This window comes from Phyllobates terribilis, unplaced genomic scaffold (assembly GCF_046119375.1).
Source record: "Phyllobates terribilis strain yellow unplaced genomic scaffold, ASM4611937v1 Scaffold_3__8_contigs__length_932513732, whole genome shotgun sequence".
Lineage (NCBI taxonomy): Eukaryota > Metazoa > Chordata > Amphibia > Anura > Dendrobatidae > Phyllobates > Phyllobates terribilis.
In genome coordinates, this window is record NW_027362763.1 from 129,941,619 (window position 1) to 129,957,192 (window position 15,574).

Below are 15,574 nucleotides of genomic sequence, written 5' to 3' on the forward strand. Positions count from 1 at the left end.
AAGCCTGCCTCCGGTCTGTGATTCCCCGACCTCTCTGCCTGCTTCCTGTCTGTGATTACCTGACCCCTCCAAGCCTGCCTCTGGTCTGTGATTCCCCGACCCCTCCAAGCCTGCCTTTGGTCTGTGATTCCCCGACACAATCCAAGCCTTCCTTTGGTCTGTGATTCCCCGACCCCCTCCAAGCCTGCCTCCTGTCTGTGATTCCCCGACCCCTCCAAGCCTGCCTCCGCTCTGTGATTCCCCGACCCCTCCAAGCCTGCCTCCGCTCTGTGATTCCCCGACCCCTCCAAGCCTGCCTCCGCTCTGTGATTCCCCGACCCCTCCAAGCCTGCCTCCGCTCTGTGATTCCCCGACCCCTCCAAGCCTGCCTCCGCTCTGTGATTCCCCGACCCCTCCAAGCCTGCCTCCGCTCTGTGATTCCCCGACCCCTCCGCCTGCCTCCGGTCTGTGATTCCCCGACCGCTCCAAGCCTGCCTTTGGTCTGTGATTCCCCGACCCCTCCAAGCCTGCCTTTGGTCTGTGATTCCCCGACCCCTCCAAGCCTGCCTCCGCTCTGTGATTCCCCGACCCCTCCAAGCCTGCCTCCGCTCTGTGATTCCCCGACCCCTCCAAGCCTGCCTCCGCTCTGTGATTCCCCGACCCCTCCAAGCCTGCCTCCGCTCTGTGATTCCCCGACCCCTCCGCCTGCCTCCGCTCTGTGATTCCCTGACCCCCTCCAAGCCTGCCTCCGCTCTGTGATTCCTTGGCCTCTCCGCCTGCCTCCGCTCTGTGATTCCCCGACCCCTCCGCCTATGTGGCGCCCCTGAGGGTTCGGTCGCCACAGAGGTACTGTATCTCACCCAGAGGTGTGGTATCTCACTCTCCGGTAAGGAGGGAGCACAGCTCGGGACCCTAACACCTGCATCCAACACATACCAGCAGTGGGGGCAGGGCGAGATTGCTCCTAAGGGAGAGCACAGTCCCGGGTCCCTAGCTGTTGGGAGGAGCTATGTAGTGGGTGTGGGTGGAGGAAGTAGCTTAGGGGAGCACATGAGAGGAAGGTATATATAGAGAAGCCATCTTGTTCAGGGAGAGTAGAGAGCAGGAGATCAGAACAGTCTGCAGAGAGAGAAGTGTGGGAGCAGGAGCTCTGCTCAGGCAGAGCGCCTGAGAAGAGGCCCAAGACTGAAGGAGAGAGGAGCAGGAATGACCCTCCAAGCCTGCCTCCGGTCTGTGATTCCCTGACCCCTCCGACTGCCCCCGCTCTGTGATTCCCCGACCCCTCCGACTGCCTCCGCTCTGTGATTCCCCGACCCCTCCGCCTGCCTCCGCTCTGTGATTCCACGACCCCCTCCAAGCCTGCCTCTGCTCTGTGATTCCCCGGCCTCTCCGCCTGCCTCTGCTCTGTGATTCCCCGACCCCTCCGTCTGCCTCTGCTCTGTGATTCCCCGACCCCTCCGTCTGCCTCTGCTCTGTGATTCCCCGACCCCTCCGTCTGCCTCTGCTCTGTGATTCCCCCGACCCCTCCAAACCTGCCTCCGGTCTGTGATTCCCCGACCCCTCCAAGCTTGCCTCCGGTCTGTGATTCCCCGACCCCTCCGACTGCCTCCGCTCTGTTATTCCACGACCCCCTCCAAACCTGCCTCTGCTCTGTGATTCCCCGGCCTCTCCGCCTGCCTCCGCTCTGTGATTCCCCGACCCCTCCAAGCTTGCCTCCGGTCTGTGATTCCCCGACCCCTCCAAGCCTGCCTCCGGTCTGTGATTCCCCGACCCCTCCGACTGCCTCCGCTCTGTGATTCCCCGACCCCTCCGCCTGCCTCCGCTCTGTGATTCCACGACTCCCTCCAAGCCTGCCTCCGCTCTGTGATTCCCCGACCCCTCCGACTGCCTCCGCTCTGTGATTCCCCGACCCCTCCGCCTGCCTCCGCTCTGTGATTCCACGACTCCCTCCAAGCCTGCCTCCGCTCTGTGATTCCCCGGCCTCTCCGTCTGCCTCTGCTCTGTGATTCCCCGACCCCTCCACCTGCCTCCTGTCTGTGATTCCCCCGACCCTTCCAAGCCTGCCTCCGGTCTGTGATTCCCCAACCCCTCCGACTGCCTCCGCTCTGTTATTCCACGACCACCTCCAAGCCTTCCTCCGCTCTGTGATTCCCCGACCCCCCCACCCCTCTGAAGCCTGCATCTGGTCTTTTAATGACAGGTCATTTCTGAGATTTCATACTGAGGGGACAGGTCACTGAAGGACCAGAGTCAGGCTGAGGCGTCTGGGAATTACAGACAGGGAGGAGAAGACTCAGTGCACAGTCCGGCCCCTGTGCACCGAAATCAAGTTAACAGAAAACTTCAAATGTTGATTAAAGAACAACAACAAAGTGGATTTCTTCACCAAAAGGTATCAATGTAATCAGTATTACAGCGCCATTACAGCCATGTCTTTTCTTTAGATTACAAAATCGTGCTGATGGGTTCTCTTGAAAGGATATGGACACCTTTGCTTTTTGTTTTTGTCAGGGCGGGCTCCTCCTGTCTCTTCTTACTATTGTGTCTGAAGCTTGTATTTTACTGTCCTCACTTGATTTCTGCCATGTATTATAAAGTTGTGAACAATGGCTTTTTTTTTCTAACTCAGTGGATCACTAACAATTGTGTAAATATTTCAGGCCGATCCCAAGCCCCAATCTGTGGATTTACTGCATCGAACGACTGCTACGACCATGAAGGTCCTGACTAATACTACCCTGACTACTAAGGCTGTGCTGCATGCTGTCAGTGATGGGCAGTTCTGGAAAAAGTCACTAACATTCCTGCGTCCTCTGAATGTAAGAAAGTGTTATAAAGGCTTTTCTTGTGTGTTTATAACCAGCAATCGGCTACACGGAAAGATTTTCTGCTCTGCAATTGCTAAAAATAAAAAAGGGAAAAGCATAATATGATCAACGCTTTAACTACAGTAAAAAAAAAAATAATAATTTTTGTTTTTCTAGGGAAACCTATGAAATTCTCCTTTCTCCTATAGCGCCTCCACAGTAAAAGTGAAGCATTACAACTCGCCAATAAAAATCATTGGCTGCTTGTGAAATATATAGGTCTGCTGAGTCCTCCAGACAGAGAATTTTTGTTAATTCTGCATTGACGTTAACGGGATGAAATACTCTCTCTGCAGAACATCTCTGTGGAGCAATTTAAAGAATTGGAAAAATGTTATCATTCATCTGGGGTCCGACCTCTGGGACCCACACTGATCGACAGAATACAGAACCTGTTAGAATGGAGTGGCAGTGCACTTACTCGTCCATTGCTCCATTCACTGTGGCTGCTGAGCGCTGCACTTGGCTTTTTCCAAAAGCCCCATAGAGAATGTATGGAGTTGTAGTGCGCTTGCTCGTCCACCGCTCCATTCACTGTGGCTGCCATTCACTTGGCTTTTTCCAAGAAGCCCCATAGAAAACGAATGGAGTGGCAGTGCGCTTACTCGTCCGCTGCTCCATTCACTCCTCATGTGGCTGCAGAGTGCTGCTCCTGTCTTTTTCCCAGAGAATGAATGGAGCGGCAGTCAGGTGTCTGATCTGCTTCTCCATTTTTTTTAATAGGGATAGAAGTTTCCATTTTTGCCAATCAATGCTGACCCCAGCAGTTGGACCCCACCAACCAGTAAGTTATCACCTATCCAGCGTATAGGGGATAACTGGTTTCCACAGGTCATTCCCTTTAACACGTTTAGAATATTTGCACCATCTGCATGGTTTGTGGCTGTTTGGACTTTGCCAGCCTTATTCTTTAAAGAGAACCTGTCAACTTGTTATTTCTTTCACTTGGCATAGAAGCCGCTGTTCTCTTGATTCTGTCGTTTTTTTCTTTTGTCCCTGCTTCTCTCTATTACTGAGATATGGCCCCCTCTTCCCTGTATTGAAATCTAGTCTATTTAGTCAATTGGGTGTAGTCTCAAAAATACACATACAGAAAAGACTTATAGGGGTTGTCCGTCCTTAGGCCACAAGTCTGCAGAATTGTGAATGCTTGCTGTTAGGATTCCCCGGTGTTAGCAGCGACAGGCGTGTGGCTGCAAATATGTGATTTTATTACTTTGGCCACATTCCGATTAGACTTGTCTGGCTTTACTAAATACACTTGCATTGAGTGAGGCCGTGCACGTCAAGTTGGCACGTGACTGCATGTATGCAAATCACTTACTTGCGATTGCACTCCCGGCACCACAGAATTCTCACAGTGCGCAGTGTGCATGATATGAGGATTCACAAGTCTGCAGTCGTATAGAGTGACTGCAGACTTGTACCATAAGGCCTCAAGGCTGGACAACCTTAAGGACCACACCCACTTAAAAAAAAATAATAGATTTACATACAGGGAAGAAAAAGGGTATTTGTCAGGAATGGAGCCAAAGAAAACCAATGCCAGTATCAGGAGAATAGCGGCATTTACACCTCTTTGATTGACCTTTTTTTTTGCTCTAGCTTTTGCTGCTCACTTGTTAGATCGGGTCACGTGAATCAGCCACTTCTGTAATCTGTGGCAGGTGGAAGCCTGCTCTGGGCACCGCCTCTTACCCGACTGCCTCCGCGGCACTCCTTTTTATCAGCTGGCCTGGCAAGTCATCGTTGCAGCGCGACATGCGTGTGATGTCAATGGTTCGGGTCCTTCGAATCGTGTTGCACCAATTCTATTGTCCACTAATGGCCAATCGCATCATTCTTCAGCCTCCTCATGTAGCTCGTCTGGCCATTAACTTTATAGCGTAGCAGCTGCTAATGTGCAAATGACATGGTGCACAATGGCCGTTGGTTTGCTGCGTGCGTCATCTGGTTTACCTTCTGTATAACTGTTTTGCTGTAGATATGGGATCGTGTAGTAGACCAGACTTTTTATTATTTTTTATTTTACATTGGGATGCCATCAGTAGAAAAGAAGCTATATTTGCCCTCCAATTTCGCTTCACCGCCCCAGCGTTGCTGCTCCAATAGCCGGACCAGAAGCCATGACCTCCTGACCACCCGTTTCCTGCAGGTGATCAGTAGCCGAAGCAGGCAGGAGACTGGCGGTTGTGACGTCATTGCTTCCAGTCTGGTGGGGAGTCTGAAAAATCCCTCTAGCCTTCCTTCTATAGGAATAGACTGTGTGGACCTGCACTTGGCGTCCCAGGCCATAATTTTCAGAATAAGTTTTAATCTGGAGTTTACTGAAAAGGTTTAAAAAAAAAAATATAAAAAAAAAATTATTCACTTGAAACTGCAAACTTTTTCTCATCACTTTATCGCATCCTCCCTGGCGCTTGACAGCTCCTGACTGTAATAGCAGGGAGCGTGCACCAATAATGTCGATGAAGATGCCCGGTTAGCTTCTCACACAACGAAATTGATTCTGTGGCCGAGGAAAAAAAAAAAAATAGAAAATTCTGAGAGATTAATGGTGAATCTTTAGTGATGAAAACACGGCAGAGTCTAAATAATCTCTCAGAGAATCGTCTCTTCTTCCTAACAATGCCCCGGGGATGGCTGCGGCCGCACCTTACTCCACTTCCGTCCTCATTTCCGAGTCTCGTCCTTCAATCATTTCCACCAGTGCTTAGCTTCAGACGGCAGCTGTCGGAGCGCTGGCCATCCTAACCATCTCCGTCCTCTTCCCCCACCTCCAGCGGTGTGATCTTCTCCAAAGCTTTGCTGTGGATTAACCATTTCCTTTTCTGTCTCCTCTCATCCAGGGTCAGGAGCCGCCGCGCAGCACTTTTAAGAGCACCAAGGGCTCGACTACGCCGGGTGCGAGCCAAGGCTGCCATCCTTTCTACGAATCTCTAATTGTCAATCCTTTTATTGCTGATGTAAGTGTAATAAGCAAATCGAGGGGAGAGAAGCCCGCGTCCGCCTTGATTTAGATAACTTAATTAAACGTCTTCAAGTGGATCTTAAGGATTAATTAATTACGGCTTCTTTTCAGCTCAACAGGACAGATATTTATCTCATGCGCACCTGGCTTCAAAGATTGCCGCATGTAAGATCTGTCTCCTGCTCGGCCGCTCAAGTGTGGTGTTTTTTTTTTTTTTTTAAAGGTTTGCACAAATGAAAATATTAAAGGGGTTTCCTGACCTTTTAAAAGTTAAAGGTGATGTCCATTAAGTCATCGGTATCCGGTCTGTGGTCGTCCTACACCTGGAACCCCCCCCCCCCCACCGATGAGCTGTTTTCTGCTCCAATAGTTGCAGAAAGAAGCTGCTCCTTAATTCCTGTTCACCTACGGATAAGTCATCAGTCTCCTCGTCCTGAACATCCCCTTTAATTGCTTATCCCTTGGGTGCAGTCAGATGGCCATATCAGTCGGGAGATAGGAAAGCCATGAACACGGACTGGCCAGCAGCTCTAATGACTCGAGCATGACAGCTGCTTGTATTTCTATGCAGCTTTCACGCTCTGATCAGGAGAGCCCCCGGCCAGTCCGTGCACTGCTTTCTGATTTAGATCGGATTTATACAGCCGTCTGACTGCACCCTTAAGATAAGTCATCAATATTACATCCACCTTTTGGCACCAGGTGCAATGACTTGAATGGGCACTATAAATAAAATCCCTGATAGGCAAATCCGGACCATCCTGAAACCATTGTAAACACTTAAGAGGCTGCGGTGTATGCAGAAGCGCCACATCCCCTTTAAGCTTATGATCGGAGGATGTGTCCATAGGCAGACCCTTAACAATCTAGTATTAATGACTTATCCTAAGGATAAGCTGTGCTTTTTTCAAAACTAGATAATCCCTTTTAAAGGGCATCTGTCAGCAGGTTTATGCTAAGTAATCTGAGAGCAGTGTGATGTAGGGGCAGAGACACTGATTCCAGTAACGTGCCACTTACTGGACTGCTTGCTGTTGTTATTGATAGATTCCCTGTTTGTTCTGTTGTAAATGTAACAGTGCTCAGAAGAGCTAATTCTTCTCTTTTTCCATTAGGTCTTTGACATCACTTGATTAAAAACTGACTAGCTGAATCCTTCTACGTTCTATGTTGAAACAGGAGGTCAATTTTCTCTGCGCATGTCATGAATCACTGCAAAAGTCCCTGGCAGGGGGGAAGGAGGGAGCAGCTGGGTCAGAAGTTGAAGAGGTGAATGATAAATGCACGGACAAGAGACTTCCTGTTTCTACATAGAGCAGAGAAAAGATAAGAATTAGCTGGGTAGAAAGGCAAAATGAGCAATTGTAAGTGCACTGCTATATAATATAACTGCTGCAAAATATTAAGAGGATCCGGCACCTCCCTTCTTCTTTCGATGCCGTTCTCCTCCTTGCGTCATGTGAGTGATGAGTCTCCCCGGCATTGCACTCCTGCGCATGCGCACTATTCTGCCCTGACGAGATCAGAGCAAAGTACTGCAGTGCGCAAGGAAAAGGTCAAAGAGCCCCGGCGCATGCACACTGCAGTACTTCACTCGGCCCTAGCATATTAGTATGCTGTTTGTGAGGGCTGAAACGTTGCGGCTGTATCTCATATCGTGCAAACCTGGTGACAGGTTCCCTTTAATGAATGGCCACCATGTAATGTAGCACTTGTATGGCTGGTTGAACATTTTACATATGGCTGTAGTCCCCAAAGGCTTTAAAAGGAGTTCCAACAATGCTAAAAAAAAAAAATAATAATAGCGGATATCTTTATTTGAAAGCGCTCTGCAGATTTGCAAGCAGAATGGTTCACACTCCGGCAGCTGCTTGCTGACAGTTTCCACCTAGCAAGTTGTTTTTTGTTTTTTTTTTTCATTATAAAACTACACTACAAAATAATCCCGAAAGTTGATAAAAACTTCAAATAAAGTGAAGAGCGATGACTATAGCCAAGAAAAGCATAGTGAACATGGCGCTCGCTGATAGCACAATGCTCCATTGTTGTGTATACAAGGCTGGGAGCCTCTTCTACGTAGGCACGCAATGTATTTGGCTTCTGTAAATGCTTCTATCTCTGATTTCTTTTGCTCTTTACCTTATGTCAGGGTGAAGCTACATACACTACGTACCAGAACAATTCCCAGGAAAGCTTCGCTGAAGTTCTGCTGAGGACAGGAAAACTGGCCGAAACCAAAAGTGAAGGGGAAACGCTGTTCCCTGCAACAGAAGGTAAAGTTCACGGTGCAGAATCAGCAATGCTAGGGTACAAATATTATTATTATTATTATTATTATTATTATTATTATTATTATTATTATGTGTAGTTTGTCCTTTTTTTAATTTTTTTGAATTGGGTAATTATAAGTGTACTTTATAATATGATGATAGCAATATATTAAGAAGATAAAAACTTTGATGGGAGTAGTGCTTTAATTATTTGGACTACTCTCTTGACAACCTGAGAAGATTAGTGACCAAAAAGTCCCAAAAAGTTAGGAGATGAGATCATTGCAGGTGGTCAAAACCCCTCCAGTGACTAGAAAATATCTGCAACAAGGTTTGTTTGCACAGCAAGACGTATACTAAACATTGAAGGTCGGCATGCCCGAACCCGATGGCTATGTTCACATGTTGCCTATTGGCTGCTTTTTTTTTTCTGAAGCCAAAACCTGATCTCTTGGCAGTAAAAAAGCTGCAGACAAAAAGTAGGTTTTGCTGGCTTTTTTTTGCCGCTTTTCTTGCTGCCTTTTTACTCTGTTTCGTTGCTGCGTTTTTCAGGATCCCAACATTCAGTTTTGTTTCCACCTTGCAAGCATGAACAATGCAAGGTGTTAGGCCACCAATGCAAGACGTATGTGAACATTTTTGAAAAAAAAGGGCAATTTGATCAAATTATGTAGTGGAAAATGTGTTTTAAGTCTGGAAGAATAGTGAACAAAAAAGTTCATATGAGTTCTTGAAAAAATATACAATTACAAATGTAAAAACCATGGGGGGAGTTGAATTGGTTTGGCATGGTTCGCCTATCACACTGGTGGGGGCACGGAGTTGGTGGAGCATTGTTTATTTTAAGACTTATTACTAATTTAATTAAACTGTACAAATACGACCAGCCTTGCTCGTGATGAGACCAAGTCATTTTGGTTTAAACTTAAGAAAATCACAAAAACAAATGTGTTTCCCGTCCTGCTGTTCCTGCTTTTTTCTCACTAAGAACACTGCAAAAACTGATGGCAGCATTTTATGCTGTGGTTTTACTGCTTTTTTTGCACTTACTCATTACTTTTTATGGGTGAAAAAACACTGCAAAAATTCTGCAAGTATTGACATGCTGCAGTTTTCAAAAACACAGCAGTTTTCCAATTCAGTCAGGAAAAAAACAACAAGCATGTGCAGGAGACTTCTAAAATCTCATAGCTTTTGCTGGTGCTGTAAAAAGCAGCTTTAAATTTGCATATAAAAATGCAGCAAAAATGCAACGTGTGATCACAGCCTAAGATATCCACCTTCTCTGATCCAAAAGCACAAAAAGGACTTTTCTTTTGCCTTTTTTTTTTTAATATCTGTGACCTGTTGGCCATTGGGCGATGATTGTAAAGGAAAGATCCCAGAAGCCTGTGTCTAGCTATGCATCATGTTGGCAGCAGGTTATAACAGCCAGAAGAATTCTGCTAAAAACTAAAGACTCTTGTAATGGCAGAGGTAGAATAATTCTGACACCCTAGTCAGTAAGCGTGACATTTTGTGCTGAGTTTGGAGAACCCACTCGTTATATTAGTTATGCTGAGATGTTTACTTTGTAATAAATCAAAGCAACAGATGAATTATTATTATTATTATTTTTTGCGATGGAGGGTGAATAATTTTGATTACATTATACAGTCTTATAAGTTGCAATCTAGTGACTGATAGTTAGTAGTATGTCCGTGTGTTGTATAAATCAGTACCATTTTGTTATAATAACCCACTCTTACCTAAAATGTGGAGGTAATTCCCGTGTATTGTTCTCCCCTCCGGTTACCTGCGGCACAGATAAGGAACGTTCACTTGTTGACATCACTTGAACTTCCTCCCATTTTCCTTATTGTTCTTTTGGTTCTGTGTCTCGTCACTTTATAATAGGCGTCACACGTAACCTTCCAGGTCATTACCATCCTCTGCCAATTTCTCCTTTGTTGTTAGCTGACATATGAAAGCCTGGTTCCTATAGATGGCTCTGTGATTCTCCAACCTGGTTATGACCTGTATGAATTGAATCCCTCTCCACCGGCAGCTGTACGGCCTCGGGTCTGTGTGCGGGTCGTGCTCCGCTCCGTTACGTCATTCTTGACATTTTGTTTAATAATCTTACCAGATGCTCCTCTTTCTAATTTCCCCCTAACTGTCTGCTACAGACCTCGCTCTACCTGCTTCATCGTAATCCCAAGTAATATTACATTCTGTGCTGGGTCTATAGGGGACAGTGTTACTTTAAAGAATAACCTTCATTTTAATTGTTTCATAAATCAATAGTACGAAGGAAAAATAAGCAACTTTGTAATGCATCTTCTTCTTTCTCTTTACTGATTGATCAGTCTCAATTCATGGGTAAAATCTTTAACATCTGTATTCAATGAAAATAGATTGACATGACTGAGATAGAAGATAACACTTGGTGCTTATAAGATTCTACGGAGAGGGGAGATGGAGGAGCTAGAGGCGGACAGACATTCGGCTGCAAGATCTCCTGAAACCACAATTAAACTTTTAATAAAAAAAAAAATACAAAATTTGTTTTCTGTGATAACTCCTTTTTACTTCTCCCTGTTTTCTTTCTTTTTTTACTCTTTTCTACTACCTTTTTTCCTTTTCCATCTCCCTCTTTTCTTTTTCCTTTTTTTTTCTGCTTCCTACTTCCTTCTTCCTTTTTTATTTTTTTCTTTCTTTTTACTTCTCCGTTTTATTTTTATTTCTCCTTTTTTATTTTTCGAAATCCTTTTTTCTTTTTATTTCTTCCTTCTTCCATTTTTCTTTGTTTTTTTCCTTTTTTCTTCCTTTTTTTCCTCTTATTCCGTTTACTTTTTTCTTCCTTTTCTTCTCCTTTTTTTCTTTTCTCCTTCTTTGCCCTTTTTTCCTTGTTCTTTTTTCTGTCCTTTTTCCTTCACCCTTTTTTGTTTCTTTCCTTCTTTCTTCCTTTTTGCTACCTTTTTTCTTCCTATTTGCTTTTTTCTTTTTTTCCTTTTTTTTCTTTTCCCTTTTTTCTTTTTCCTTCTTTTTTTCTTTTTCCCCTTCCTTTTTTTTTACTTTTATTTTTTTTATTTCCTGTGATTTCCATAAATATAAATTATGAAAGCTGTACCATAAAAGTAAATCAGTTGGGCAGAGCTCTGAAAGTGAGAGTCCACAAGCCTTGGTTCTCTGCTGGAAATCAACACGAGCATGGGTTATATTTCCCAATAGCAATGAATGAAAGGGTCGGCTATTTCCTCACCCACCGGATACAGCTGAATGGTTGTGTCGGCTATTCCCAATGCTTCCATATATCTGTATAGAGCGGGATTTTTGTCCTTTTTGCTGGTTACGAATGTGTAAGTATTAAATGACTTGTTTAGGGCTTAAAGTGAATATTGATGACCTGTCGTTACCAAAGACTAAAATCGTGAAAGCGTGGACACCCACTATCCGCATATGGAGAGCTATGCAATGTATGTGAAAAATTTAACAACATATATTTTTGCTTCAAAATCCCAAACAAATAACTAAAGGATTGTGTAAGATGTTCATGTAAAAACATGAAACTCGGCTAATCAATTTTTTAAAAAATTTTCCACCATTATCTTCCCATTGCTACTTTTTTTTTTTTTTTTACTGCTTGTTACACACAGCAAACGCCACTGCTACCCTCTTAGCGGGAGGAGTGCTTACAAGCTCTTTACTAGTGATCTTGTAAGCACTGCACTGAGATTTAGTACTACTGCTCCTCCATTGCTGCAGCTCAGGAAGCAGAAACACACAGCAAAGTGTGTATTGAATCCGCACCCCACTCTCTGCGTGAGCACTTCTGATGGATCCTTAGAGCGATTGTGGGGGGTGTCACGACCTGGATCCCCTCTTCATTTTCAGGGATTTTAAGGACCTAAAGTAAAAAAAAATGACCCAGATGTTACTCTCTAAATCTTTGCTTTCTGCTCTGATCCAGATAGATGCCTTTTCATTACCGCTCCCTATCTTGTCCCTTCTCAATAGATAATTGATGCACTACGTTAACGATTACTGCAGCTTCCTCCTCCTCCTTTGTTGTCTCTTATTTACTGTTACAAGATAGAACTTTAACGACTTAGAATGAACGAATCTTTTGAAATTCGAATTTGTCAGTGTCAGCAGATTTTTTATTTTTTTATTTTCATTTGCGGTGAATAATTTTGCCATCTTGTGATTCACATTGAAATTAGTCGCCACAAATTAAATTTAAATTTTTTTTTTTTTTTGCTGAATTTGAAAAATTTTGCCGTTGATCTCAGGTTCTCCAATTGATCCTGTAGGGGATCATGCCCTCGGTCAGGGTTGGCGCTCATACTCCATACCGAATAAATTGAGATGTTTATGAAATTTTCCTTTTTTTCAACATTTTGAGATCAGCATAAGATTTATCCATCCTGTTTTTTCCATCATTCCACAACTTTTCCTTCTTGGTGCTTTTCGATATTGAGGAGTGATGTATAGAACAAAGTTATATTGTGGTACTTTATTAGCCAGAATTTTTTTTCTGGTTAGCCAATAAAGGGATCACTCCGAGAATACTTTGTCATTTTTGGGCATAAAAGTATTTACATCAATATTGAGGAGTGTATTTTCTTATTTAATGGAGCATAATTGGGCTGAAATACGGTACTATGGGTGTGAACTGCGCACGTTTTGCCAGGGGCAGAACAGAATACGGAAAGTCCAGGATGATAACTACTTGCATGATGGTCAAAAGTAGCAGCTGTGTATGTAGAGCTCTGCTAAAGTGTAAAGTTTTAATAAAACAGCGATAATGTAAGTCATCCGAAATGCCCTTTTCTGTTCTCTTTGCCGGTAGCCCCCGGAGCGGAGCTGTCCGCCTAATCCTACAGGCTGAACAAGTACTGTGGCATGTTAATCCTGCACAGAGGTTTAATGAACTGACTTGGATCCTTACATTTCCTCACCTGTTATACAAACGTTGGGAGCACAAGAGTGGATGCGATTCCTTAAGGGACCTACCTTATAATGAGATTTCTGCAATATCGTCTTCAGGGCTCAGAATACTGAAACAAACCTGAAATACTCAGTAGATAAATTTCATCAGTCTTTAGAACGCCCACCTAATGTGCAGGACAAAAGATGTTCACTCCAGTTCCTCCGTAGATATGCCCACTACAGATGACATGCATCTTATGGAGATACAGTTTGAGGTTGCTGTAAATGGCGACCTTCACATATCTCAAGAACAGGGTCCTTTTTTGCACCTCTCTCAATTAAGTGGCGTCAGGGGCATGCACATTTGTCTTCTGAAAAACCAACTTCGCTATAAATGTCTGAGATGGTGATACCTCATTAACTACATAAACTATATTGAAAACGATACTTGTGAACTTGCCCTAATGACGTCTCATGTTTCTGGGTTCCCGGGCATGGTGTCAGGATGGTCCTCCAAGCCCCCCTTGCCGCGCTCTCCCCATAAGTGTCTGTCTGAGATGGTTTAGTGAACCCTACATTGAGCAAGGGGATTGGACACAATGACCCTGGAGGTGTCACGGGTGTGTCAGAAGTGACAGACAGTCGCCCTGCAGTTGTTTGCAGGAGATCTCTTCGTTTGGCATTACAGACACCTTCTTAGAAGCGGTCTCTCTAGGACCAAGCGGCTACCTTCTTCTTGCTAATTAACTGTTGCAACTCTCATGTTAGTTTTTTTTTAGTTTGCTGGTCACATGACCATTTTGGCCTATTTAATCCGGCTCCGCCCTCCTGGCTTTGCTGGACTTCATTGTATTACTACTGTTGAGCTAGCTTGTTGCTCTATTGCCGTTTTCTGTTAGTTTTGCTAGGTCTTCTGACCTCTATGCTTTTTGTTGTGTGTTTATCTTTGACTGCTACCATTTCTGCTAGGAGGTGTCCAACGTATCCCAGTATCAAAAAAGGAATAGTCGGCACTCCGTGTAGCTAGAGTGGTGCACGTGGAAAACAATGTCTATAGGAAAAGAAAATCCCGGCACTCACGTGTTGATAATCAGTTGATTTATTCCACAACTCACACAAGACGTTTCAGCCTGTCCAAGGCTTTTTTCAATTGAAAAAAGCCTTGGACAGGCTGAAACGTCTTGTGTGAGTTGTGGAATAAATCAACTGATTATCAACACGTGAGTGCCGGGATTTTCTTTTCCTCCAACGTATCCCAGTCCCTAGTTCTTGTAGGGATTCCTCCCCCACATCTATAGGTCTGCGTTCAGACTAGCCGAGGACTTTAGCGGGTCTGATCGCAGGATCAGGTTCCCCGTTACATCGTAGAGATCTAGTTTAGTTCTATTGTAGGGACAGATCTCCTTCCTTTCCTTAGTTTCTGTAGCAGATCATAACATTAACACCCTGGCCTGGGTGTATAAATACCTGCTGTTTGCTAGAGGGAGGTGCCGACGATACTCACATGACCCCTTGTGAAGGCTTGGAGCTAGTGCAGTACTTCTTCCTCTGGTGCTAAGAAGGCGTGTGTTCATCTCTCTGAAGTTGACTAAAGCTAAGCTATCTTCCCTTGTTTCTTCCCACTTGTTGTCTTTAGTTGTCAGTGGGGATAGACTAACGCTCATCCCCACCCTTCCCTAGCCAGTGCCAAATGCCAAGGAAAGACAGAGCGAGGTTCCTGTGCGACGGTTGGTGCGGAACCAATATAGGGACTTTGAGGGAGACAGTGATCTAGGTCAGCCTAGGAGGTTTCCACTACCCCCTTTCTCTAGAGTCTGGGCCCCCTTTTCCCCCTTCCCTTCGTGTTTCACTCAGTCTTTCCTACACCTTGCGTAAAATTAGATCCCCTCCAACTCTAACATTCTATGATTCTGCAGTCTCTTTTTCAGATTTTTGAAAAGTAAAATCAGGCAGAATGTAACTGGGATATTTTATGGCAACAATCCAGAAATGTCGTGGGTGACAGCTCAAATCTGCAGATACTGTTCCATTGTAGTACAGAAAATAGCTAGAAGGAGAGTTGGTGACATATGATGCCATGGTAGCACGTTTAGGCCATGCAAGTAGCGCAACAGCAACATGTGGCCTGACTTTATTGTTTTGAAAAACTGCTCCTGGGACACTTTTTATTTTTTTAGGGATCTATTATTCTGTGTGGAGAACTATGTGGGCCCATTATTCTGTATGAAGGACTATGTGAGACCCATTATTCTGTATGGAGGACTATGTGGGGCCCATTATTCTGTATGGAGGACTATGTGGGGCCCATTATTCTGTATGGAGGACTATGTGAGGCCCATTATTCTGTATGGAGAACCATGTTGGGGATCTATTATTCTGTATGGAGGACTATGTGGGGCCATTATTCTGTATGAAGGACTATGTGAGACCCATTATTCTGTATGGAGGACTATGTGGGGCCCATTATTCTGTATGGAGGACTGTGTGGGGCCCATTATTCTGTATGGAGGACTATGTGGGGCTCATTATACTGTATGGAGGACTATGTGGGGCCATTATTCTGTATGGAGGAC

General features: G+C 44.7%; 1 protein-coding gene across 2 annotated transcripts in view; it reads left to right on the forward strand.

The window, feature by feature from the left end:
- The window catches only part of NBAS (NBAS subunit of NRZ tethering complex), a 760,680-nt gene that overhangs the window by 340,252 nt on the left and 404,854 nt on the right, over window positions 1-15,574 (forward strand). For both annotated transcript variants that reach the window (XM_073674140.1, XM_073674141.1), the window contains exons 36-38: window positions 2,640-2,798; window positions 5,696-5,812; window positions 7,967-8,090. In XM_073674140.1, coding sequence (XP_073530241.1) covers window positions 2,640-2,798; window positions 5,696-5,812; window positions 7,967-8,090 — 400 coding nt within the window. The remainder of the gene's footprint in view (window positions 1-2,639; window positions 2,799-5,695; window positions 5,813-7,966; window positions 8,091-15,574) is intronic.